The 24,295-nt window shown below is 39.9% G+C and overlaps 1 protein-coding gene across 1 annotated transcript; it reads left to right on the top strand.

Annotated features, from left to right (window-relative positions):
- The first annotated feature begins 369 nt into the window (after window positions 1-369).
- On the top strand, window positions 370-23,943 carry LOC102265741 (ankyrin repeat domain-containing protein 26). Its single transcript, XM_070358718.1, is given in 6 exon segments — window positions 370-577; window positions 694-860; window positions 21,009-21,097; window positions 21,099-21,142; window positions 22,846-23,058; window positions 23,753-23,943. Coding segments are annotated over 6 exon segments (912 nt in total).
- Window positions 23,944-24,295: the final 352 nt, after the last annotated feature.

Below are 24,295 nucleotides of genomic sequence, written 5' to 3' on the forward strand. Positions count from 1 at the left end.
TCTTTACTTGTTTTTCATATTTGGGCCTGCCAAAAACTTTGAAAACTGACAATGCTCCTGCTTACACTTCTAAGTCTTTTCAGGAATTTTGTATAAAGTTTCAAATTAAACATAATACAGGCATCCCTTATAATCCACAGGACAAGCCATTGTGGAACAAGCACATCAAATATTAAAAATCCAAATTCAAAAAGTAAAAGAAGGGGAGTTTAAGTACAGCTCTCCCCATCAAATCTTGCAACATGCTCTTTTCGTAATAAATATTTTAAATGCTGATTCAGCCGGAACTACAGCAATGCTTCGCCATTGGTGCTGGGAGCAATTGAATGCAAAACCATTAGTTAAATGGAAGGACCTCCTCTCCGGACTATGGAAAGGTCCCAACCCATTGTTAACCAGCGGTCGAGGATATGCTTGTATTTTTCCACAGGACGCAGATTCTCCGATTTGGATACCGGACAGACTGATTCGTCATGTCACAGCTCCCCAGGCATCTCGTCCCTCCGCTGCCACGACCACAAAAAGGAAGGGACCTCCTCTACCTCCACTCCCTCCGCCAACACAGGAAGCCCAGTTGGTGTCCAGACGAATGACACCAGAGATTCCGGATGAACAGGAAGAGGAACCACCCACCAGACAGACGTCACAACTCCGTATAAGAGATATTGTTCCCCCTAATTCTTTACCCCGCAGGAAATGACCGGGATGTCCTACAAGGGGAAACTCAACAAGCTTCCATACCTACCTGGGGACAGATTAAGATGCTCTGTCACCAGGCACAAGGGATAGCTTCCCCGCAGGGCTCTCCTGCCTCCCCTGAGAAGGTGTTTATTGCTATGTTTGCCTTATTATCTTGCCAGGTAAGCACCTCCTCCCCCACTCCCGAAAAGTATTGGGCTTACTTCCCAGATCCTCCAACCTTTCAAGTAGTTACTTGGAACAGTGACCCCTTTTGGGTCCGCACAAACCGGCCTCAGTTACTAGAAGGGTCATATACTTCCCATACAACAGATAAATATCCTATTAATTTCGATTTTACCTTCAGGTGATTAACAGACGATCCTCCTGTTTGCTTCAACTTCCCCAACAATATAGAAAGCTTTATTACTCCCCCTAAGGAGGGATGTATTGGAGCCTCTAAAAAAGCAATTCTGACCCATTCTCCAGCCTCAAGTATTGAACTTAGAGGGCGTCTAGCGGTTTGGATGTTACAGGCTTGTATGCCCGGGGCCCTTGATCCCCACAAAACTGTATTCCATAGACCCCCTCCTGGATATCCAAGTTGTTATAATACCGAGCCTTCAGATATCATATGGAACACCATAGATGATTGTACAGGGTATCTGATTTGGAAATATTGTACTTATGATTCGAGAATTGATTATAGAATACCAGGAGGAGGAAATTACATGATTCAAGACTGGAGTAACCCAGACCCAGGTACAAGCCCATTGTTCCTTGGTGACTTTCTCAATAGATATTATAATTGGAAGAAAGACTTGGTTCCTTGGCCATTAAACATCACTAGATGGCATAATAATCAATTTGTTCCCCTACATTGTCTTATACAACTAAGAACAGAACCTTGTGGCAGCCAGAAATTTGGAGGGCCCTTGCTGTCACTGCTCCCATTTCCTTATTCCATCCAGATAGCAATTCTACTTATTCTGTTTTAGCTTGTCTACCCTCACTTTATGCTTTTTCTCTTTACTAATGACTCCAAGAGACTAAATGTATACAAGAATTATTCAGGTGAACTTAATATAGTAACTTGTGAACGATGTATGCTTTCATCTTGTTTGACCCCCCAATATAATGTTTGTTCTCTTGTGGTGTTAAAACACCCACCCTATCTCATGATACCTGTAACTGTGCCTAATTACTGGTATGATAATTACGGTTTGGCTGTATTACAACAACTACAGGATTTGATGTGAACACGACAATTTGTGGGTTTACTATCTTGGGAATAGCATCTTTAATAACTGCAATTACTTCTGTTATTGTGGCAGCAATATCATTGACTCAACAAGTACATACTGCTCAATATGTTGATACTATATCCAAAATGTTTCTTTAACAGTGGCAACACAGGAAGCTATACATAGGAAATTAGAAATGAGGGTAGACACCCTAGAGGAAGCAATAATACATATTGGGACTGAATTGCCATACATGTATAATATCATGTATGAAACGAGTTGCCAGTCCAGGTTCGATGCAGGGTACTGGATGCTTGGGGCTGGTGCACTGGGACGACCCAGAGGGAGGGTAGGGGAGGGAGGTGGGAGGAGGGTTCACGATGGGGAACGTGGGTATACCTGTGGTGGATTCATTTCGATATTTGGCAAAACTAATACAATATTGTAAAGTTTAAAAATAAAATAAAATAAAAAAAGTGAAAATGGCATTGTCCTGTCATGCCAACTACTAGTGGATATGTGTAACACCCTTGAAAGTAAATGAGACAGATTATGACTGGGAAAAAATTTAAAACCATATTTCAGGTGTCTGGAACAGCTCTGACATTGGTTTAGATTTAGGGAAACTTCACAATCAAACAGCAACCATGGAACAATCCCGATTAGATTTTACTGCCACTGGAACAGGAAATGACTTCTTCCACACTTTCTCTAACTTGACTTGAGGAAAGAATATTCTGTCTACTGTTTTTAGCTATGCTGCTGTGGCTGCTTTAATTCTGCTTCTTATAATCATTCTTCCTTGTATTGTCAGGATTCTTCAGCAGAACATTCCGAGGCTCGCGACTGAGCTGCATCTGACTGTTTTAAGAAATAAGAAAGGGGGAGATGCCAGGAGCCAGCGTGAGGAACTCTGCCCATGGCAAAGGGCATGAGGAAGGAGGCTCAACATACGCAAAGGCAGGATCAAGCCTCAGGAGTCCTCCTAGAAATTCTCGAGCATCTACCCCCAAAACCAGAGTCTGCCTACTTTACTGCTTTGTGCTCTCACCTACACCTCTGACTTTACGGGGGGCTGTCCCCCACCACCGTCTCTGTCTCTGAAAAAGAGTTAACTTACAGCTCCAGTTAATAAAGTTCCTGGGCGTGACAGGAGTGTTTTGGTTGACAGACCCCTCAGATGGCTCTCTAACTTGCCTGACAGGTTTACCCGGACTCCTACAGCTATGTATACGATTGTTTACAGTCTCCTAGCTGCGAAAGGCATGGGAAGCTTAAGATATTCAAATAGTATAGAGCCTCTCGGAGAGTTAGAAATTGTTAGGATAGAACTAGTAGAAGATTTCATTGTTGAGCCAATGCTTGCTGCCAAGTTTCCACATCCCCTTTATTGTATCCTTGGAAGTGTATTAATTAATATAGTTGGTATGTAGGAAAAATAAGTAGTAGCCTTGGTGTTAACAACTTTAGACCCTTAAAGTAATAAATTCTTTCCTTTGTTGTACACCCACTGCACCTTTGCCCTATAGGAATGCAACTTTATCTAACACCTTTGGAGGATGGCGCCAAACTTTAAAATAATTACTCTTAGAGAAAATAAGTCTTATGGTTGACAAACCTTTGTCAGAGTCATAAAATGTTAACAGGCCTTCTGGCCAGAAGATGATGTAAATCACCTAAACCATTTGTATACGATAAGTTTGCAGAAAAGAAACCCTGGTTTCGATAAGGATCAAAGACTGCTGACTTTTCATGATTTCACACCCCCTATTATCCTCTATGTGCAACTTACGGTATAAAAGCCCCTGTTGAAAATAAAGCTACGGGTCTTGCTCACCGAACTTGGTCTCCCCGTGTCGTGTTTTCTTGTTTCCTTTTCCTCCTTTTCTCTTCTGTTCTTCCTTCATGCCAAAATAATTTGGAGCGCAGGGGTCCTCTGTGACCACTTATTTGCCTGGGCTTCTAAGACCCACTTGAGAAGGTGCCTAAGGTAGGGCACCTTCTGCTGTTCAAGAGGGCGCCTGTGGCCTCCGTGGTCAGAGCAAGTTTGGTGTCGTGAACTTTGTTGATTTCCCATGTAAACCAGTTATTATTGAGAGTCTAATAAATCTCTCAGCCTTTGCTATCCCTTAATCGCCAATGCCGTCATCCTGAGGGAATCCCTGGAACCAACTGAGGCTGGACCCCAGCACCAGTCCATTTGGGGGCTTCCCTGGTAGCTCAGTTGGTAAAGAATCTACCTGCCATGCATAAGACCCAAGTTTGATGCCTGGGTCAGGAAGATCTCCTGAGGAAGGAAATGGCAACCCACCCCAGCATTCTTGCTTGGAAAATCCTATCACCACAGGAGTCTGGCGAGCTACAAATAGCCCATGGGGTCAGAAGCATTGGACACGACTTATGGCGTAAACCACAAACCAGTCCATTTTAGTTCACTGATTCCTAAAATGTCGATGTTCACTCTTGCCATTTCCTGCTTGACCGCTTCCAATTTGCCTTGATTCATGGACCTAACATTCCAGGTTCCTATGCAGTATTGCTCTTTACAGCCTTGGACTTGACTCCCATTACCAGTCACATCCACAGCTAGGTGTTGCTTTTGCTTTGGATCCATCTCTTCACTCTTTCTGGATTTATTTCTCCACTGATCTCTAGTAGCATATTGGACACCTATTGACCTGCTGATGGGGAGTTCATCTTTCAGTGTCCTATGTTATTTCCTGTTCATACTGTTCATGGGGTTCTCAAGGCAAGAATACTGAAGTGGTTTGCCATTCCCTTCTCCAGTGAACCATGTTTTGTCAGAACATTACAGCATAACCCGTCTGTCTCGGATGGCAGTTCATGGCATGGCTTGCTCATAATTTCATTGAGTTAGATAAGTCTGTGGTCCATGTGATCAGTTTGGTTTGTTTTCTGTGATTGAAGTTTTCAGTCTGCTTGCTCTCTGATGGCTAAGGATAAGAGGCTTATGGAAAATCCCTGATGGGAAAGACTGACTGAGGGGGAAACTAGAACCTGCTCTGATGGGCGGGGCCATGCTCAGTAAATCTTAAATCCAATTTTCTGTTGATGGATGGGGCTGTGTTCCCTCCCTGTTTTTTGACCTGAGGCCAAACTATGGTGTAGGTAATGAAGATAATGGCACCTCCTTCAACAGGTCCCATGCATGCACTGCTGCACTCAGTGACCCTGGCTGTGCAGCAGGCCACCTCCAACCCTTGCCTCAGCCAGAGACTCCTGGAAAATAAAACTAAAAAAGGTAAAAATACAGGCACACACAATCATAATGGCTAATTCCATTAGTCATTAGAGTTCTGATATCACATATCCTGTCTCTGGAGAACGTCCGTGTGCACTCAGAACATAATTGAACATGGAAGTAATGTTTAGAGTTGTTGTGAAAAGACTTTTGGTCTCTTGGACCCCCTTGCCCAGTGGGTCTCTGGACTTCAGGAATTCTCAGGGCACACTACAGAACCACCATTTTAAATCATTGGCATGGTTGGATGTGAAATGATAAAGGGACCCTTGTGTTGACACGGGGTTTAAAGTTTCACTTTTACATTTCTTGCTTGTTTCTTTGATTTCTCTTAAGAAATTTAGACCAGAGAGTTCCTTTTTTTTTTTTTTAAGCAAATATTTCTGTGTTGCGTTCATTCTTCCCTCATGGTGCTCTGTGCTCTTTGGATCCAGTGTGGTCCTAGACTTATCCTATTTTTATGTGGAAACAATTGGCCACCCATAAGACTATCTGTCTCATATAAGTTTATGATGTCTATCCAGGGCTTAAAAAAATCAGTTCTGAAGATATTGATAATCTGAGGAAAAACCATCTCATTGTAATTAAAGGTGTCATTGGTGGTGGTGTTCAGTCGCTAAGTCGGGTCCAACTCTTTGTGAGCCAATGGGCTGCAGCACGCTAGGCCTGCCTGTGCCTCACAATCTCCCAGAGTTTGCCCAAGTTTATATGCATTGCATCAGTGATGCTATCCCACCATCTCATCCTCTGACGTCTCCTTCTCCTCCTGCCCTCAATCTTTCCCAGCATCAGGGTCTTTTCCAGTGATTCAGCTCTTCACATGAGGTGCCCATATTATTGGAGCTTTAGTTTCAGCATCAGTCCTTCCAGTGAATATTCAGCATTGATTTCTCTTATGATTGACTGGTTTGATCTCTTTGCTGTCCAAGGGACTCTCAGATGTCTTCTCTAGCATCACTCTTTGAAAGCATCAATTCTTTGGCACTCAGCCTTCTGTATAGTCCAACTCTCACATCTGTACATGACTGCTGAAGAAACCATGGCTTTGCTGTATGGACCTTTGTCAGCAAAGTGATGTCTTTGCTTTTTAATGTTGTCTAGGTTTGTAATATTAATTAAAGTAGTAGCATTCATTAAAAGTGTTTTTAAAACCATGGTCTCTAGAGCACACAGTATTACAAGGCATAATTAAGTGTAAAATAAGGTAGATACACATTTTTTAAATAATATATTTGTATGTTGAAAAATAGTCATGTATGGATGAGAGAGGTGGACTATAAAGAAAGCTGAATGCAGAAAAATTGATGCTTTTGAACTGTAGTGTTGGAGAAGACTCTTGAGAGTCCCTTGGACTGCAACAAGATCCATCCAGTCCATCCTAAAGGAAATCAGTCCTGGGTGTTCATTGGAAGGACTGATGTTGAAGCTGAAACTCCAATAGTTTGGCCACCTGATGTGAAGAGCTGACTCATTTGAAAAGACCCTGATATTGGGAAAGATTGAGGGCAGAAGGAGAAGGGGACAACAGAGGATGAGATGGTTGGATGGCATCACTGACACAATGGATATGAGTTTGCGTAGACTCCAGGAATTGGTGATATATGGGGAAGCCTGGTGTGCTTCAGTTCACGAGGTCGCAAAGAGTCAGACACGACTGAGTAACTAAATTGAACTGATGTTGAAAAAATAATTATTGGTAAAGTTCTTATGGAATACAGAATATGTAATAGAAGTTAAGTGAATCAAAATCAGTAATCAGGCAGTCAGTTCAGTCGCTCAGTCGTGTCCGACTCTTTGTGATCCCATGAATCGCAGCATTCCAGGCCTCCCTGTCCATCACCAACTCCCGGAGTTCAATCAGACTCACGTCCATCGAGTCAGTGATGCCATCCAACCATCTCATCCTCTGTCATCCCCTTCTCCTGACCCCAAACCCTCCCAGCATCAGAGTCTTTCCCAATGAGTCAACTCTTCGCATGAGGTGGCCAAAGTACTGGAGTTTCAACTTTAGCATCATTCCTTCCAAAGAAATCCCAGGGCTGATCTCCTTCAGAATGGACTGGTTGGATCTCCAGTCCAGAAAGTCCAGAAAGTCAAAGGGACTTTCAAGAGTCTTCTCCAACAACGCAGTTCAACAGCATCAATTCTTTGGTGCTCAGCCTTCTTCACAGTCCAACTCTCACATCCATACATGACCACTGGAAAAACCATAGCCTTCACTAGACGGACCTTTGTTGGTAAAGTAATGGCTCTGCTTTTGAATATGCTATCTAGGTTGGACAAAACTTTCCTTCCAAGGAGTAAGCATCTTTTAATTTCATGACTGCAGTCACCATCTGCAGTGATTTTCGAGCCCCCAAAAATAAAGTCTGATACTGTTTCCACTGATTCCCCATCTATTTCCCATGAAGTGATGGGACCGGATGCTATGATCTTCATTTTCTGAATGTTGAGCTTTAAGCCAACTTTTTCACTCTCCACTTTCACTTTCATCAAGAGGCTTTTTAGCTCCTCTTCACTTTTTGCCATAAGGGTGGTGTCATCTGCATATCTGAGGTTATTGATATTTCTCCTGGCAATCTTGATTCCAGCTTGTGTTTCATCCAGTCCAGCGTTTCTCATGATGTACCCTGCATAGAAGTTAAATAAGCGGGGTGACAATATACAGCCTTGACATACTCCTTTTCCTATTTGGAACCAGTCTGTTGTTCCATGTCCAGTTCTAACTGTTGCTTCCTGACCTGCATACATATTTCTCAAGAGGTAGGTCAGGTGATCTGGTATTCCCATCTCTTTCAGAATTTCCCTCAGTTTATTGTGATGCACACAGTCAAAGGTTTTGGCATGGTCAATAAAGCAGAAATAGATGTTTTTATGGAACTCCCTTGCTTTTGATGATCCAGTGGATGTTGGAAATTTGATCTCTGGTTCCTCTGGCTTTTCTAAAATCAGCTTGAACATCAGGAAGTTCACGGTTCACATATTGCTGAAGCCTGTCTTGGAGAATTTTGAGCATTACTTCACTAGCATGTGAGATTAGTGCAATTGTTTGGTAGTTTGAGCATTCTTTGGCATTGCCTTTCTTTGGGATCAGAATGAAAACTGCCCTTTTCCAGTCCTGTGGCCACTGCTGAGTTTTCCATATTTGCTGGCATATTGAGTGCATCAGTTTCACAGCATTATCTTTCAGGATTTGAAATAGCTCAACTGGAATTCCATCACCTCCACTAGCTTTGTTCGTAGTGATCCTTTCTAAGGCCCACTTGACTTCACATTCCAGGATGTCTGGCTCTAGGTCAGTCATCACACCATCGTGATTATCTGGGACATGAAGATCTTTTTTGTACAGTTCTTCTGTGTATTTTTGCCATCTCTTCTTAATTTCTTCTGCTTGTTTTAGGTCCATGCCATTTCTGCCCTTTATCGAGCCCATCTTTGCATGAAATGTTCCCTTGATATCTCTAATTTTCTTGAAGAGATCTCTAGTCTTTCCCATTCTGTTGTTTTCCTCTATTTCTTTGCATTGATCACTGAGGAAGACTTTATTATCTCTTCTTGCTATTCTTGAAACTGTGCATTCAGATGTTTATATCTTTCCTTTTCTCCTTTGCTTTTAACTTCTCTTCTTTTCACAGCTATTGGTAAGGCCTCCCCAGACAGCTATTTTGCTTTTTTGCATTTCTTTTCCATGGGTATGGTCTTGATCCCTGTCTCCTGTACAATGTCACGAACCTCATTCCATAGTTCATCAGGCACTCTATCTATCAGATCTAGGCCCTTAAATCTATTTATCTCTTCCACTGTATAATCATAAGGGATTTGATTTATGTCATACCTGAATGGTCTAGTGGTTTTCCCTACTTTCTTCAATTTAAGTCTGAATTTCTTAATAAGGTAATAAATCAGTACTACTAGGCAATTAAAAAGTAGAAGAAATGAGACACACTAGTTTACGTCTCTTCTTGAATCATGGTGATGTGTGAGATACTGTAAGCTGTGAAGGACTAGTGAGTTTCAGGGGACAGGTGGGTATGGAACTGATTCTCTGAAGAAAGACTTTGTACAAGTTAGTCAGAGTTGTATTCTCACATTCTAATAAATGGAGACCTTGTTTTCACATTTTTCAAATTGGGCTTCTGCTGCTTTGACCCTCAGTAATGAGACTTGTCAACGAGCCAGGCATTTGAGAGTTGATGGTCAGTGTGCATTGGTGGCCCATTCAATGACAAAAATCAGTCAGCATCCACAGAATTTGGACAGAAGACTGTAATAGATAAAATGAAGATAGAGACTATATTGGTGTTCCTGGTAGGGAGTTACTTGCTCCGTCCTCTATGCAAATCGGAGCTGCCAGGAAACAGAGGAAGCAAAGAAGGTAATGCAGAAGCCCAGAGCACTCAGCTGTGGGCCACCTGGGCATGGCCTTACCATCCTTCTGATGGTTCCAAATTAAATTCTGTGGCAAAGTCTACCTTGTGCTAACTCCTTTTATACAACCTACAGCCAATCAGTAGCTCTTAGCAAGGTGTTTGTATTCTCCCTCTGACCATTTGTGAAGTTGTGAAATCTCTTAGTCGTGTCTGACTCTTTGCGACCCCATGGACTATAGTCCATCAGGCTCCTCCATCCATGGGATTCTCCAGGCAAGAATACTGGAGTGGGTTGCCATTTCCTTCTCCAGGGAATCTTCCCGACCCAGGGATCAAACCCAGGTCTCCGGCATTAGGCGGACGCTTTAATCTCTGAGCCACCAAGGAAGCCCCTCTGACCATAGTAATACAATAAATAACAAAGAGAGTTGGGAAAACGTAATTCGTTCAGGCTGGTGTTTAGCATACACCTAAGAGTGGGTAGCAGGATTATGTTTAGAACTCTGGGACTAGTTGGGAGACTAGGTAGCCATCTAGAGACTGCCTTCTCAAAATGGGACTTTGTAGCAATGTTTTTATATGGCTGTCAATTCATAAGTATTAATCATGATTATATTCACTATAACTGCAAAAGCAACCCTGATACCAAATACTAAAATACTTCTTGTGTTTTCTGTGACTTCATGTTTTTAGAATTGGCTTTCCCAGTGGGAATGGGAGTCATGGGAAATTTGCTATATAGTACCTCCTTCTCAGCTGTGTCCACATAGTATATCAACTTGTTTTAGTATTTGTAATGAATTAAGAGTTCACAAGGGAAGTTGGTATAAAGGAGTGGTGTATCACTTAAAAGCAGTATATAGAAAGTCAATTCTGATTCTACTAGGATGCCCAGTCTATTGAGTAACCACGTCTAAGAATGTGTTGTCCATAAATACTAATAAATTTGGTGCCCTTAATCAGTCATACGGTCAGGACTATGGTAAGAAATCATCCACTTTTTCTTTTTTCACTCCTGTACTTTTTTCTTTTCTATCTTCTCCTTGCATTTACAGAATATTATCAGTTATCTCCTAGTATAGTGACTACAGGCCCTAAACTCAACCTGTTTGTCTTTTTTTGTTTGTTTGTTTTTTGTTTTTCTTGTAATCTATACAACTGAGTCATTTGCTCTTGTCTCTCCATGAGCTTGGTAGGTCCAGGAAAAACAAGTTCAAAGAAATGCCTACATGAGTCCCTTCAACACTGGACGATGTGAGATAGGAAAACTACAAAATAGATAGAAGCCACTTCAGTCAGTTCATGTTGATCATTTTCTTCTCAGTCAATACACTTTATAAAATAATGAGCAGTTATTTTATCCTTAAGGGTCCCTGGATTTGTACATTCATTGGATTCTTAAAGATTTATTCTATACTGTACCCTGAAAGTTTTATATCCTAAATATTTCTGTAAACACTCCCTCAGTTCAGGCCTGCATCACCTTGTTATTCCCAGTATTAGTGCCCTCAGATTTGCCTTCCTCCAGTTATTCATATGCCCTTCAGATTCCTCCCTCCCGTGGTGTTTAGAGTCACCAATCTCAAAAGCACACGTTACCATGAGGCACTCTGAGTCACATTAATGTCTAGACCTCTTAAAGCACCATTGATGCTCTCATAATCTGACTTCTGCCTGATCCTCTATCTCTAGCCCTTTCAGTCCTTTGCTCTAGAATTCTGAACTGCTGCTGGTGCCCTCGTCACTTGTCCCTGTTGTTGTTCAGTCGCTCAGTCGTGTCTGATTCTACATGGCCCCATGGAGCGCAGCACACCAGTCTTCCCTGTCTTTCACCATCTCCTGGTGCTTGCTCAACTCAGGTTCATGGAGTCGGTGATGCCATCCAACCATCTCATCCTCGGTCATTCCCTTTTACTCCCGACTTCAACCTTTCCCAGGATCAGGGTCTTTTCTAATGAGTCAACTGTTCAAATCTGGTGGCCAAAGTACTGGAGCTTCAGCACCAGCGTCAGTCTTTCCAATGAATGTTCAGAACTGATTTTGTTCAGGATTGACTGGTTGGATCTCCTTGCAGTCCAAGGGACTGTCATGAGTCTTTCCGAACACCACAGTTGAAAGCATCAGTTCTTCAGTGCTCAATCTTCTTTTTGGTCCAACTTGCATATCCATACATGACTACTGGAAAAGCCTTTGCTTTGACTAGACGGACCTTTGTCAGCAAAGTAATGTCTCTGCTTTTTAATATGCTGTTTGTCACATCTTTTCTTCCAAGGAGCAGATGTCCTTTAATTTCATGACTGCAGTCACCATCTGCATTGATTTTGGAGCCCAAGAAAATAAAGTCTGTTTCTGTTCTCATTGTTTCCCCATCTGTTTGCCACGAAGTGATGGGACTGGATGCCATGATCTTCATCAGTCCATCCCTTCACTTTGGACAAATATCTACCCTGTGGTGTGTGTGCTTCTCTCCCCATCTTGCTACAACCTGAAATGCTCTCCCTCTCCTGCCCTCTGTTCCCTTGAACAGTGTAAGTCTGCACTCAGGCATTCTCTCTACAAAAGCCATCCCTGACACACTTTTCTACATTTTTCATGAAACTCCAGTATCTAGTACTGAGCAGAAACCCGATAAATAATTATTGAATAAGAGACATGGGGGCTCTGTATCAACCTAGAGGAGGTGGGATGGGATGAGAAAGAGGGGTGGGATGGAATGAGGGGAGGGAAGATGAGACGGAGGTTCAAAGGGGCTATATATGTGTACCTATGGCTGATTCATGTTGAGGTTTGACAGAAAACAACAAAATTCTGTAAAGCAGTTATCCTTCAATTAAAAAAAAAAAAGCTATATACAGGTGACTTTTAAGAGCATGTCCTCTGCAGTCTAGGAGCCAAGAGGATAGACATGTAAAGAAATGATTTACAGTTCAGATCTATATCTGTCACTAGGAAAATCTAGAAAGATACACCAGAAAAATCTTTAAAGTACTAAGGGAGCTACAAGGAAAGGCTACCTCTTTATCAGGTGAAAGATGGCAGTAATCAAAGACAACTTCACAAGCAGGTTGAGCTTTAAAAGATGAAAAGTAGTTTGTCAGAAGAGTAGAGGGAAGAATTTCAGATGAAGGAACTGACAAAAGCTAAAAAGTAAGAGGAATTTTGTAAACCATGAATAATGTTGCAGTTGATGCTTGGCTGCTGCTGCTAAGTTGCTTCAGTCGTGTCTGACTCTGTGTGACCCCATAGATCACAGCCCACCAGGCTCCCCCATCCCTGGGATTCTCCAGGCAAAAACACTGGAGTGGGTTGCCATTTCCTTCTCCAATGCATGAAAGTGAAAAGTGAAAGTGAAGTCACTCAGTCGTGTCCAACTCTTTGCACCCCCATGGGCTGCAGCCTATCAGGCTCCTCCACCCATGGGATTTTCCAGGCAAGAGTACTGGAGTGGGTTGCCATTGCCGTCTCCCTGATGCTTGGCATGTTGTTAAAAATGTCCTGTTATGAAGTAGAGAAGAGAATGTATGATGACTTTATATGTCTGTCCTGTATTTTGTTTGGTTTCTGATTGTTTTGTTCACTGCTGTTTGATCAATCTGTGACTGAATCTTTGAGCTGTTTGTGTGCTTGTAAGAAAATAAGAGACATTACTTTGCCAACAAAGGTCCATCTAGTCAAGGCTATGGTTTTTCCAGTGGTCATGTATGGATGTGAGAGTAGGACTGTGAAGAAATCTCAGTGCCGAAGAATTGATGCTTTTGAACTGTGGTGTGGGAGAAGACTCTTGTGAGTCCCTTGAACTTCAAGGAGATCCAACCTGTCCTTTCTGAAGGAGATCAGCCCTAGGATTTCTTTGGAAGGAATGATGCTAAAGCTGAAACTCCAGTACTTTGGCCACCTCATGTGAAGAGTTGGCTCATTGGAAAAGACTCTGATGCGGGGAGGGATTGGGGGCAGGAGGAGAAGGGGACAACAGAGGATTAGATGGCTGGATGGCATCACTGACTCGATGGATATGAGTCTGAGTGAACTCCTGGAGTTGGTGTTGGACAGGGAGGCCTGGCGTGCTGTGATTCATGGGGTCACAAAGAGTCGGACACGACTGAGCGACTGAACTGAACTGAACTGAAACTGGTGACGTCTGGTATTTCCCAAATGGTTTGTTGAAGTTTTCAGGTCATTGGAAGTAGTTCTTAAAGAAGTAAATATTCAGCTGAAGATTAAGATTGATTTAATCTGTGATTTCATGCAATGTTTTAGATCTCTGTTTTAAATGAGGATTATGTCTTTTATCTAAACATTCTAAGTAATTTTAACTAAACATGAAGATCTGTCGAGAGAACTAGACTTTGAAATGATAACAGAGAAAGAACAAGAAAAATTTGATGAATATGAGAGTAATCGTGCACAGTTATGTAAAACTTTAAATTTCATTATCTGGTGTAGTACTGTATGAGAAAATGTGTATCAAACAAGGCAAATTAGAATGGAAAGATAAGTTAACACCCATCACAAATGAGTTAAAGTGGAAGATCAGTTAAATTTTGTGAGGAATACCAATTACCATTTCTCCTCAGGAAGATCCACTATGTGATAGCCCTAAAGAAGGAGCAATCCAAAAGGAAATATCTCCTAATCTCACAAATAATATACTTGATTGTGAGGAAAAAGATGAATTTGGAGTATCTGTCTCTCTAGTATTCCAAGCATTTCCTGAACAAAAAGAACCTAGTCTCAAAAATGTTTTTCCGTGGTCTGTAAACTCTGGGTCCCTTGGATAGACTTGTCTGTCATCTTCAAAACTTTATTTCCCTGAAAATAAATAGACTTTGAAAATTGTCAACTAGACATTGAACATGTGTTTATGAAAATTGAGGAGAATTTTTATAATAATACAGAAAATAAAAAGTAGGGGAGCCAGTATTTATATTTGAAGTAAAAGACCAAGAGATTGATATGCAAATGTCACAAAATATGAGGCAAGATACCACTAATTGGAAATTTGACACGGGACAGGCGTGTCATTCTAGTCTGTGGCTTGTCTACTCTGGTAAGATGAAACATAGAATTCAAATAAAAATTCATGTTCCCCTTACTGTTGTTAAAATACTGTTCTGAAAAATAAAGCAATACAGGACTGGTTCCAGAAACCACTGCATGCAGATAATTGCAGTGCTAGTAGCAATAAAAGCATGGAACCCAAATTAGAAAATGGGAATACTTCACCTAATAGTCACAGCATATCTGAACTGTATGTAAATGAAGAATTAGAGAAGATATGCAGAGGTTTAAGAATGAAATAGACATGTTTCAAGTAGAGCTGCTGGCTCTGGAAAAAAAGAAAATCTAATTTCCAAAGAGTTTCTCATTTTCTCTTGCTTTGGTTTGTCTCTTTCTTGATGATGTGGTCCATTTTGATTTTCCATTTATGAATAAAGCAGGGTCATCCAAAGAGGTAATTGTGTAGAAATCGATTATTATTTCAATAACAGGAATTCAGGAAACTATTTTCATGGCTTTTGTCCTTCAATAAATTCTCATATCTAATTCTTCTCCATCCATCTTTATATGGACTGGGAAACTCATTTAGCTATGTACCATGTGGTCTTCTGAGCCAGAATAAGCACCAAGGAAATTGCTTAAGAAGAATAATCAGCTAGGGTTTTGTGTCTTTTTTCCCCCTTTAACTCTATTGGGTTAAATATGTTATATTTCTGTAGGATGGGAATAAAGCACTGACTGAGAGATGGGACATGCACATGTGTTCCCTCTAATCTCTTCATTGTGGCTGAATATGTGTGATCTTCTTTGCTTTCTGCAATCACTGGGCACTTAGATTTCCAGCATGGCCACTTCAGGATCTTTTTAATAACAAATATGTGTGCTCCCAATATGCTTTAATCAGCACTCTCAGATGTTTCTTTTGAGACAGACTTTTCCATTATGTTGTTTACTAAAATGTGGAAAGTTTTGACATGTGTGATTTTGTTACATAGATTGTGTGTGTGTGTGTGTGTGTGTGTGTGTGTGAAAGTTGCTCAGTCATGTCCAACTCTTTGTGAACCCTTGGACTGTAGCCTGCCAGGCTCCTCTGCCCATGGAATTCCCCAGGCCAGAAAGAATACCAGAGTGGCTAGTTGTTCCCTTCTCCAGAGGATCTTCCTAACCCAGGGATCGAACCCAGGTCTCCCCATTGAAGGTGGATTCTTTAATATTTGAGCCACCAGGGAAGCCCATAGGTAGTATAAACCCTGAGCAAAAAAGAAAAAGAAAATTAAGTGTTTATCTACAAAGGAGAAGACTGAGTTCTGAGATGCTGTGAGATTTTTCTTTCTTCAGTAATAGGTTTTTAAACTTGTTTGTTTGCTGTTTTGTGTTTTGACTTTGAATTTGAACAACAGATAAAAAAAAAAAAAAAAAAAAAAAAAAAAAAAAACTTTATGTATTCTCCTGTTTAAAAAAAAAAAAAAAAAAGGAGATGAGCCCTACCCCCAACTAAGGCATTGAGTTACTGTGCCAAAGTCACGCTTTTAACTTATCTGATTAATCTGATGAATTCATTTGATAATATATAACATTCAACGTTCCAGAATTGTATCATCTCTTTTGATGCCATAAAATGCTAGGGAGTGCCAGTTTAGGGGCCTTAAACAAAACCTTGAACATTTTTTTAATTTTATTGCTGTTTTTGGTAAATAGTGGGGCAATACTAGGTAATTATTTCTATACCCTCTAGCTGTAAGGTTTGATGGTTATTGAATGTGGAATTGGGAAGCATTACTTATATTCCAGAATTCCACACTAACTAACAACTCCTCAGTTTCATTCTGCTCCTTGTGTTTTGGTAAACTCTGGTTCATTTAATTTAGTGAACACTGTCACTTTTTTGCTACCTCCTGGATCCAAGTGAAAAAAGAATTGTAAAAGGCAGAGGGGAAAGAATAGCTTTAGTGCAGAGAGAAGAATGTTTCCTTTCTGAGGTCCGAAGGTGTCACATCCTCTATATCTGGCTGTTTAATGGAAAATCCAGGTAGTAAAGACCAAAGAGGACAGATTTTGTGTCTTTGTCTTTTTATCTCTCTGTCTCTGCCAGTCAGATGACTGGGAAGACTGAATATGAATAATTGCATCTTATTAAGAAAGCCATTTTTGAAATTTTGGGAATTTTGTTTCTTTTCTTCAAACAGAAAGGAGCAGATTTTACAAAAATTTCAGTGACTTGTAAGTGATAAAATTAAAATAAACACAAAAATATTTTTATCACTTAAATTCAGGGTGAGCACTGAGTCAAATAATAAAATTGAAAACAAAGATCTTTATAATCAATACATAGCAATTATTCTTAGTGTCAAACTTCCATTAAAGGTTGAAGAAGAAAAGAAGCACAAAAGTAGTGAAGTGGAAGTATCAGAGAACATATGCGATGCTGCTGATGAGAGTGGATTGTTTCAGCAGAGAAAGAGTGGAGGAAACAGCAACCAGGAGTTTCCTGCTATGCAGAATAAGGGTTCTGATAGGTAACCCTATATCAATATTTAACAGCACAGCCCTTGTTATGTTCCTATAAAATAATTTCTAACTTGAGCTAATGTTTGTGATGTACACATTTTATATTTTACTAGAGATATAGTTATTTTTAATACTCTTGTCCTTTAGCCTTATTACTAGAGTTCCTTTTTTAACATACCGCCATGTTACATATTAGAGTATTCTGGATTTGACTGCATATTTGCCTTAATCAGCGTGTTGTATATTTAAATTTGTTTTATCACTAATGAACATCCTTTCGTTTCAGTTTGAAGACTTCTTTCAGCATTTCTCATGAGGCGGGACTAGTGGTGATGAACTCCATCAGGTTTGCTTTGTTTGGGACAGTTTTTATTTCTCTTTCATTTCTGAAAGACAACTTTTCTGGAAAGAGTACTCTTGGCTGGCAGGTTTTTCTCTCCTAGCACTTTGAGTATGTCCATGGAGGGAGGCCAAATTGCTGATGGTGGCGGGAGAACCGATGAGGCATCAGTCTTTCAGCTGTGATGCTGCTGTCGCCGCATCATATGGATGGTTTAAAAGTGAGCTTTCCTCCCCTGGCCAAATATTTCCTTGGTTTCTTCTTTCGTGGTATATGTGCCTCATGTCTTTTAAAATACTACCTAAGTTAAGAGTGGCTTTTTTTTTCTGTGAATTCTCTTTTTCATTTATTTTTGGCTGTGCTGGATCTTTGCCACAGCAGTGCTTGGTCTTCTCAGTGTGGTGGCTTCTCTGGATGCTGAGCGTGGGCTCTAGGGTGCTGGTTTCAGTAGCTGTGGAGCACGGTTTAGTTGCACCATGGCATGCAGAATCTTCCCTGACCAGGAATGGAACACTTTCCTCCTTTATTGGTAGGTGAACTCCTAAGCACTGGACCACCAGGGAAGTCCTTAAATTCACCATTATTATATTTAGAAGCAAAACAAAAAATATAGTGTAAATCTACTTATGACTTCCATGTTTAAGAGTCAAGGTGCTTAGCCAGTGGACTCCAGGTTTTCAGTGTGGCCCTTGAGGTTTTTCTCAATGTCTTTCCAGATGCATCTCTCTACTGTCTTCCATGTATTTTGTGCTCTTCCTTCCAGGTTCCTCAGAAACAAGCCAGATGCCCTGTGCTTGATGGTTGTGCTCACATTAGAATCTCCAAGTAGAATGATTTTCTCCCTTTTCTGTTTCTCATGACCTCCTCTCTTCACTTCTTCTGCAAATCCTTCCTTATTTCACTTATCACTTTCATATGTCAAGTTTTATATATCATATTGTATCATAATCATATCTGTGTTTGAAGGAAGAATTTGTTTTCTTGCATATGGTTGGTACTCTATAACTGTCTTGTGAATTAATAAATGACTTAAGATGGGTAAGAGTTGGAATTTTATAAGAATTGGTTGTTTTTTATTCTTTATCAGTTGAATTATTGGAAAACATTGGCTTTTTTTGTGGACTTTTTAAAGTAGCGATCCTGGTGTGCATAGGAAGGAAGTAAAGAAAAAGAACGATGACAAATGGACACTGGAAGAACGTGTGATTGCACCAATATTTGAAAAGACCGATTCACTGACTGGTGGTCTGCTGCATGTGAATGATGACAGCATTTTAAGGGAAGTGGATCAGGGTGATGACAGGTACATTCTCCAGATTCCTTGTTTGTAGGGGAAGAAATATTAGCACTGAATACTTCTTCTGGAAATAGAGCAGCATTATACAGTGCTCAGGCCAAGACAAGAGATTGCTCAACTCTAGTGGACAAACACTGCTGAAAGGTTAAGGTGAGGACCAGTGCCTTTGGCCAGAAGTCATTTCAGTAAATAGTCCCCTTGGAAGCTGGACTGTAATGAATACATGTAAACATTCAGTAGGGAATGTTATTGGGACAGGCAATGAAGAACTGGATGGTAACTGAAGAGGAATGTGGAGTTCACAGGTGTTACTTGTTTTATGTTAAGAAGGGAGCTTTTAGAGTATGTATGCTATTGGAGGGAGAAGGCAATGGCAACCCACTCCAGTACTCTTGCCTGGCAAATCCCATGGAGGGAGGAGCCTGGTGGGCTGCAGTCCATGGGGTCCTTAAAGTCGGACACGACTGAGCGACTTCACTTTCACTTTTCACTTTCATGCATTGGAGAATGAAATGGCAACCCACTCCAGTGTTCTTGCCTGGAGAATCCCAGGGACAGGGGAACCTGGTGGGCTGCTGTCTATGGGGTAACACAGAGTCGGACACGACTGAAGTGACTTAGCAGTAGCAGCAGCATGCTATTGGAAATGAGCCAGCAGATGGCATATTTATTTAGTTTAGTCTTGTTTGCATTTCCAATACTAGAAAGCTTATTGATTGTATGACATTATCTTTAAACTATTACAGTGAACTAATTGTACATACTACTTCTATTCATGTATAGTTTTATGGTAAGGGCTTGTTCATTGGTTCTGAAGTGTAATATTTCTATGTAATGGAATATGCAGATGATTGCTTAAATTAATTCTATCATATATAGATTTTCAAAAATTACATAATTGTGAATTTACAAACACTTAGGCTATACTGAATAGGATATAGTCATTCCTTGATGATTCTAGTTGATAGTAACATGATGAGTAGCTATGATTTTGTAAGGTGCTCTGAAACATCACATCATATTAACTTCATAGTTGTTTATAGATTCCAGGAAAAGGGAAGATTTTGTTTATATTCAATAGAAAACCATTATTAGCAGTCTTTCAAATTATTCTTTTGCATGATAAAGATCTAAATGACAAAACCCATGATGATGGTGTCATTAACACATATTGTGTGCTCAATACATGTATGTCAGATGCATGAAGAAACAGCAGAATGGGTGAATGAATGCCTATTGATGAATTTCTTTACAGAAAACAAAACTTTATTGACAGTAGATTTGCAGGCTTGCCTACCTCTGAAGTCTTTTTAATTTTTGAGAAATATGTTTTAAGATTCAGAAATCATTATTTATAGCCATAGCTAGACCTGAAATAATACTATAGATTCATTTGCTGTCATATTACTTAAAAAGACTTTTCAATGAAGAGCAGTGTTGAAGCCAGACTTCCTGGGTTTGAATTCTGGGTCTGTTGGTGACATGCTGAATGGGCCTGGGCAAGTTCCTCAGCCTTTGTGTGCTCCATTTCTTCCTATACCTATCTCCCAGAATGACTGTGGGGATGAAAATGCCTTTAGGACATGTCAGGTGCTTCTAATAATGCATGGCTGATGCATAGGACGTCCTCAAAAAGCTAATATCTTGGTTATTCAAATGGATTTCTTTCTTAGAAGGACTGAAGGAATACCTCCCAGATAGGTCGTATTGCCATAAAAGTTAGTTCTTATGAAAAAGAACAGGTGCAAAAACACTGGTATACTGCAAATAACTTTATGTTTTTCTTTTCCTTGGATCTAACTTTAATACTTTATTAATATTACTGATATATTTTCTGTGTCCTTTAATGCTGCTCTTATTTATTTCTGCATCCTTTATAGACAATTACTTGCCAATGCAAAGAGTTTATATAAAAAAAAAAGTTTAGGTATTGTTTGTATTTTTGAATATTTAATATTAGCCTGAAAAGAATCATTTGTTCTTTTAGGCCTGCAAGAAAAAACACCATATGAAAAGAAGAAGGTATAGTAAAAAAAAAAAAAAAAAAAAAGAACTTTCAAAAATATTATCCTTGTCGAAAATACTTTGTCAAAGGAATAATGGTAAAATAGAAAATCTTCCTTTGTTGTAGAGAAGTTTACTTTGAACACATCATTTAGAAACACTGTTGATAAAGTTATCCTTTTGATAAAAATCTCTTCTTTTAAGAAATGTCTGTTTTTGTTTTGATACAGAGATTTATCACCTCTGTACACTTGGTGTATTTATACATATTTTAAGGACATTGTGAAACAGTATTGTTTACGTGTAGGTCAAAGAACAAATTAATTACGTGAACAAACTGGATGACTTAACTCAGTCATCCGAGACTATTTCTGAGGATGGTGACGTGCTTTACTCTGAATTCCATGTTCCAAGTAGAACCTCTCAACATGGGGTATAAAGGTAGGACCACAGTGTAAATGTTAATGGAAAGCCTGTCTGTGTATAGAGTAGTGATATATGCACACCTTGTCAGTACTGCTCTAGAGCCAGGGATATGCTACAGTGCTGTGCATCTCAGAAGTTTGTTTTGCATTAAAAGGACATGAAAGTGAGTGTATACTCTGAGCCACAGGCCTATGATACTCTCACTCACTGTACCTTCTGTTGACTCTTCTTCTTTCCTGTGCCTTCACCCATGGTCAGGTCAGCATCATTTTCCTCCTAGAGTAACTGAAATAATCTCAGGACTTCTTTCCCTGCCACTCCACCTGGCAGAACCTCGGTCTGCACAGCAACTGTAATTATTGCCTATTTTTAAACATTCAGGTCTCATCATGCTACCCTCTTGCTTCAAGCCCAACTGTTGCCTCTCTTTGCTGTGTGGTTAAAGGTCACAATTGTGTGGTTCCATCTGGTTTTAGTTTTCACCCTTCTTTCTACATGAATTCTAGAATCAGCTTGTCAGTTCCCTAAAATGTCTGCTGGTCTTAACCTTTTCATTTTCCTTCAGTTCAAAATACTTTGTACTTTCTCTTTTCATTACCTTTTTGATCCAAGGGTTATTTAGATCCATATGATTTAGTTTCCAAATATTGAGAGTTTTCCAGAGATCCTTCTGTGCTCTTGCTTCTCATGATTCATTAGGTGCATCCAGAGGGGCTCTGGGGCTAGGGCTGATTATTTCCTGCCTTGGAGGCAAGACCTTGCTGACTACCCTGTTCATTCTGCTGGTACCTAGGAATTTTCCAGCCTGGCTCATGAGAATAGATAGAATTCCTGGGACTGAGTGAGCACCAGTCACAGGTTCCTATAGTCTTTTCAGATGGTTTCTCCCTGGTCTCAGGTGGTTTCTCCCAGATGGGCTCTGTTCGTTCCTCTGCTGAATACCTGAGGGCTCCTCCTCAGATCTCCAGGGTCCTTTTTCTCTCTGTTCCACTCTCTCCTCTCCGCAGTTCTGATGTGTGATCTCTGCCCACTTTGGTTTCACCAGACTGTCAGCTTCATCACCTCCTGTCAGGGAGTCTGGCTAACTCAGCTTCCATTCCTTCTCCCTGTGTTGGGGCCTGAGAATTCTCTCAAGGCAGTGAGCTGGGGCATTCCTTAGGCTAACCTCATGTGTTTCCAGGATCATTGTCTTTCATTCCCTGAAGTCCTTTGTCATGAAAATCATTGTTTAATGTATTTTGTCGGCATTGTTTTTGCTCGGTCCACTCAGGAAGGTAAATCAGTAGCTGTTCACTCTGTCTTGGTTAAAAACATAATGGCAGCTGGAGACTGTCCACAGGGTTGTTCTTCCTACTCTACTTACTACTTCCTGCTCATCCATTTCTCAGTGTGACATCTCTTCCCCAGGGAAATCTTTCTTGGACCCAGTCTATGCCAAGTTCTGTTATGTGATCATAGAACTCTCTTTTCTTAGAGCATCTATCTAAGTTCATAATTATTTTATTTGTCTTTGTATTCTACTAGACTTCAAGCTAAACAAGACCCAGGGGCATCTGTTTTATTTGCAGAGCTTTAGAATAATGTCTTTCACATTATAGACCCTTAATACTTGTTCAGTGCGTGGATGAGTGAACATGAAAGGCACAGTCCTTTATGCTCAAAAATTACTCATATAATTTTTTTTGTTTGTTTCTATCTTTGTTTTCTTCATCATGCAGATTCTGTTAGCTTGTTGAAAATTCAGGATACAATTCTTTTGCAGGAAAGATTAGTAGATTTTCAAAGCCACTGTGAACTACTTAGAGGAGAATTTTACAGAAAGAAAAGTAAGGTTCATGGGCTACAAAAAGAGCTGTCAGAAACCAAAGAAGTGAAATCACAGTTAGAGCATCAGAAAGTGGAGTGGGAACGAGAGCTCAGCAGCTTGAGGTACTGTACACCTCGCTTTTAAAGAAATATTTGAACTATTGTTTCCTTTAATACTGCAGAGACATAGACATGTTATAAGGACTAACTTATCCTCTAGGATTTTACAGAGGAGAAAGTGTTACTAGTATTGTGGAGTGTGAAATTCTTGGAAATAATATAGCAGGTTCTTAACAGTGAATGCTTCTAATAACTTAATGTACATTTTTCCAAATCATCATTTTCATGAGTATACAGAGGTCCACCATAATGGAAACCCCATTAAATATTTACCAAATTGACTTTCAGTTGTTTTTCACTTTTCTGTATTCTATTTAATACTGCAAGGAACACCTTTTCTATAAATTCATTTCTACCTTTCTAATTATTTTAAATGCATTTTCTTTAATAATATCCTATAATTTGGTCAAAGTATGAGAACTTAAAAATGGTCTGTGATCTATATTTCTAAACTATTCTTAGGAAAGTTTATATTACTTTACACTCCCACCCACAGATTTATGAAGTAGCCATTTTTCTCAAGAGAAGATGAAAACAAAATTTATGCAGTTTTATTCTTAACCCTCTGTCTTAAAACAGTGACCATTATATTGTATTCCCCCCAAATTTACTATTTTAAACATTGTGAAGAGGGAACGAAAGTTATTGCAACAGTGAATAACCTCATGATTTTCTAAGAAGAGTTTTAAATTTTGCAGATTCACCTTAAGCAAGAAGAAGAGAACAGAAGAAATACCAAGATGTTGCATGAAAAAATGAGGGAGCATTTAAGAAGAAAAGAAGACCGATATAGTAAAGAAGTTGAAGTGAAACAGTACCTAGAACTCACTTTCCAAGCAGTAGAAGTGAAAGTGAAGACTGAGAGAAATAATCTGAATCAGGTAGAGTAATCTTTGGTGGAAATTTCAAATACGATTTTATCAATATTATTTATAATATCCCCTTTAAAAAAATATCATTTATTTAGTGTCATTTTGTTTAGTGTTATGGGAAATTTTAGGTAAATTGTTAAAAACAAAAGAAAAGAAATTCAAAGTTCCCAAAGTAACAAGGCCAGAAATAAGAATTGCATGATCCTGACGTGCTAGGTGCACTTTTTCTAGCAGAGGGATGAAGAGGTCACAGCAATAGCTCACACAATAGATCTTGAGAAACTACAGGGTTGAGAATGGTGTAGAAACCGGAGGTTAAGCTCTCAGCCCACCTCAGGCAACCGATCCTTCAGCCTTGACAGACCATTCG

The sequence above is a fragment of the Bos mutus genome, chromosome 21 (genome assembly GCF_027580195.1).
Source record: "Bos mutus isolate GX-2022 chromosome 21, NWIPB_WYAK_1.1, whole genome shotgun sequence".
NCBI classification, from domain to species: Eukaryota; Metazoa; Chordata; class Mammalia; order Artiodactyla; family Bovidae; genus Bos; species Bos mutus.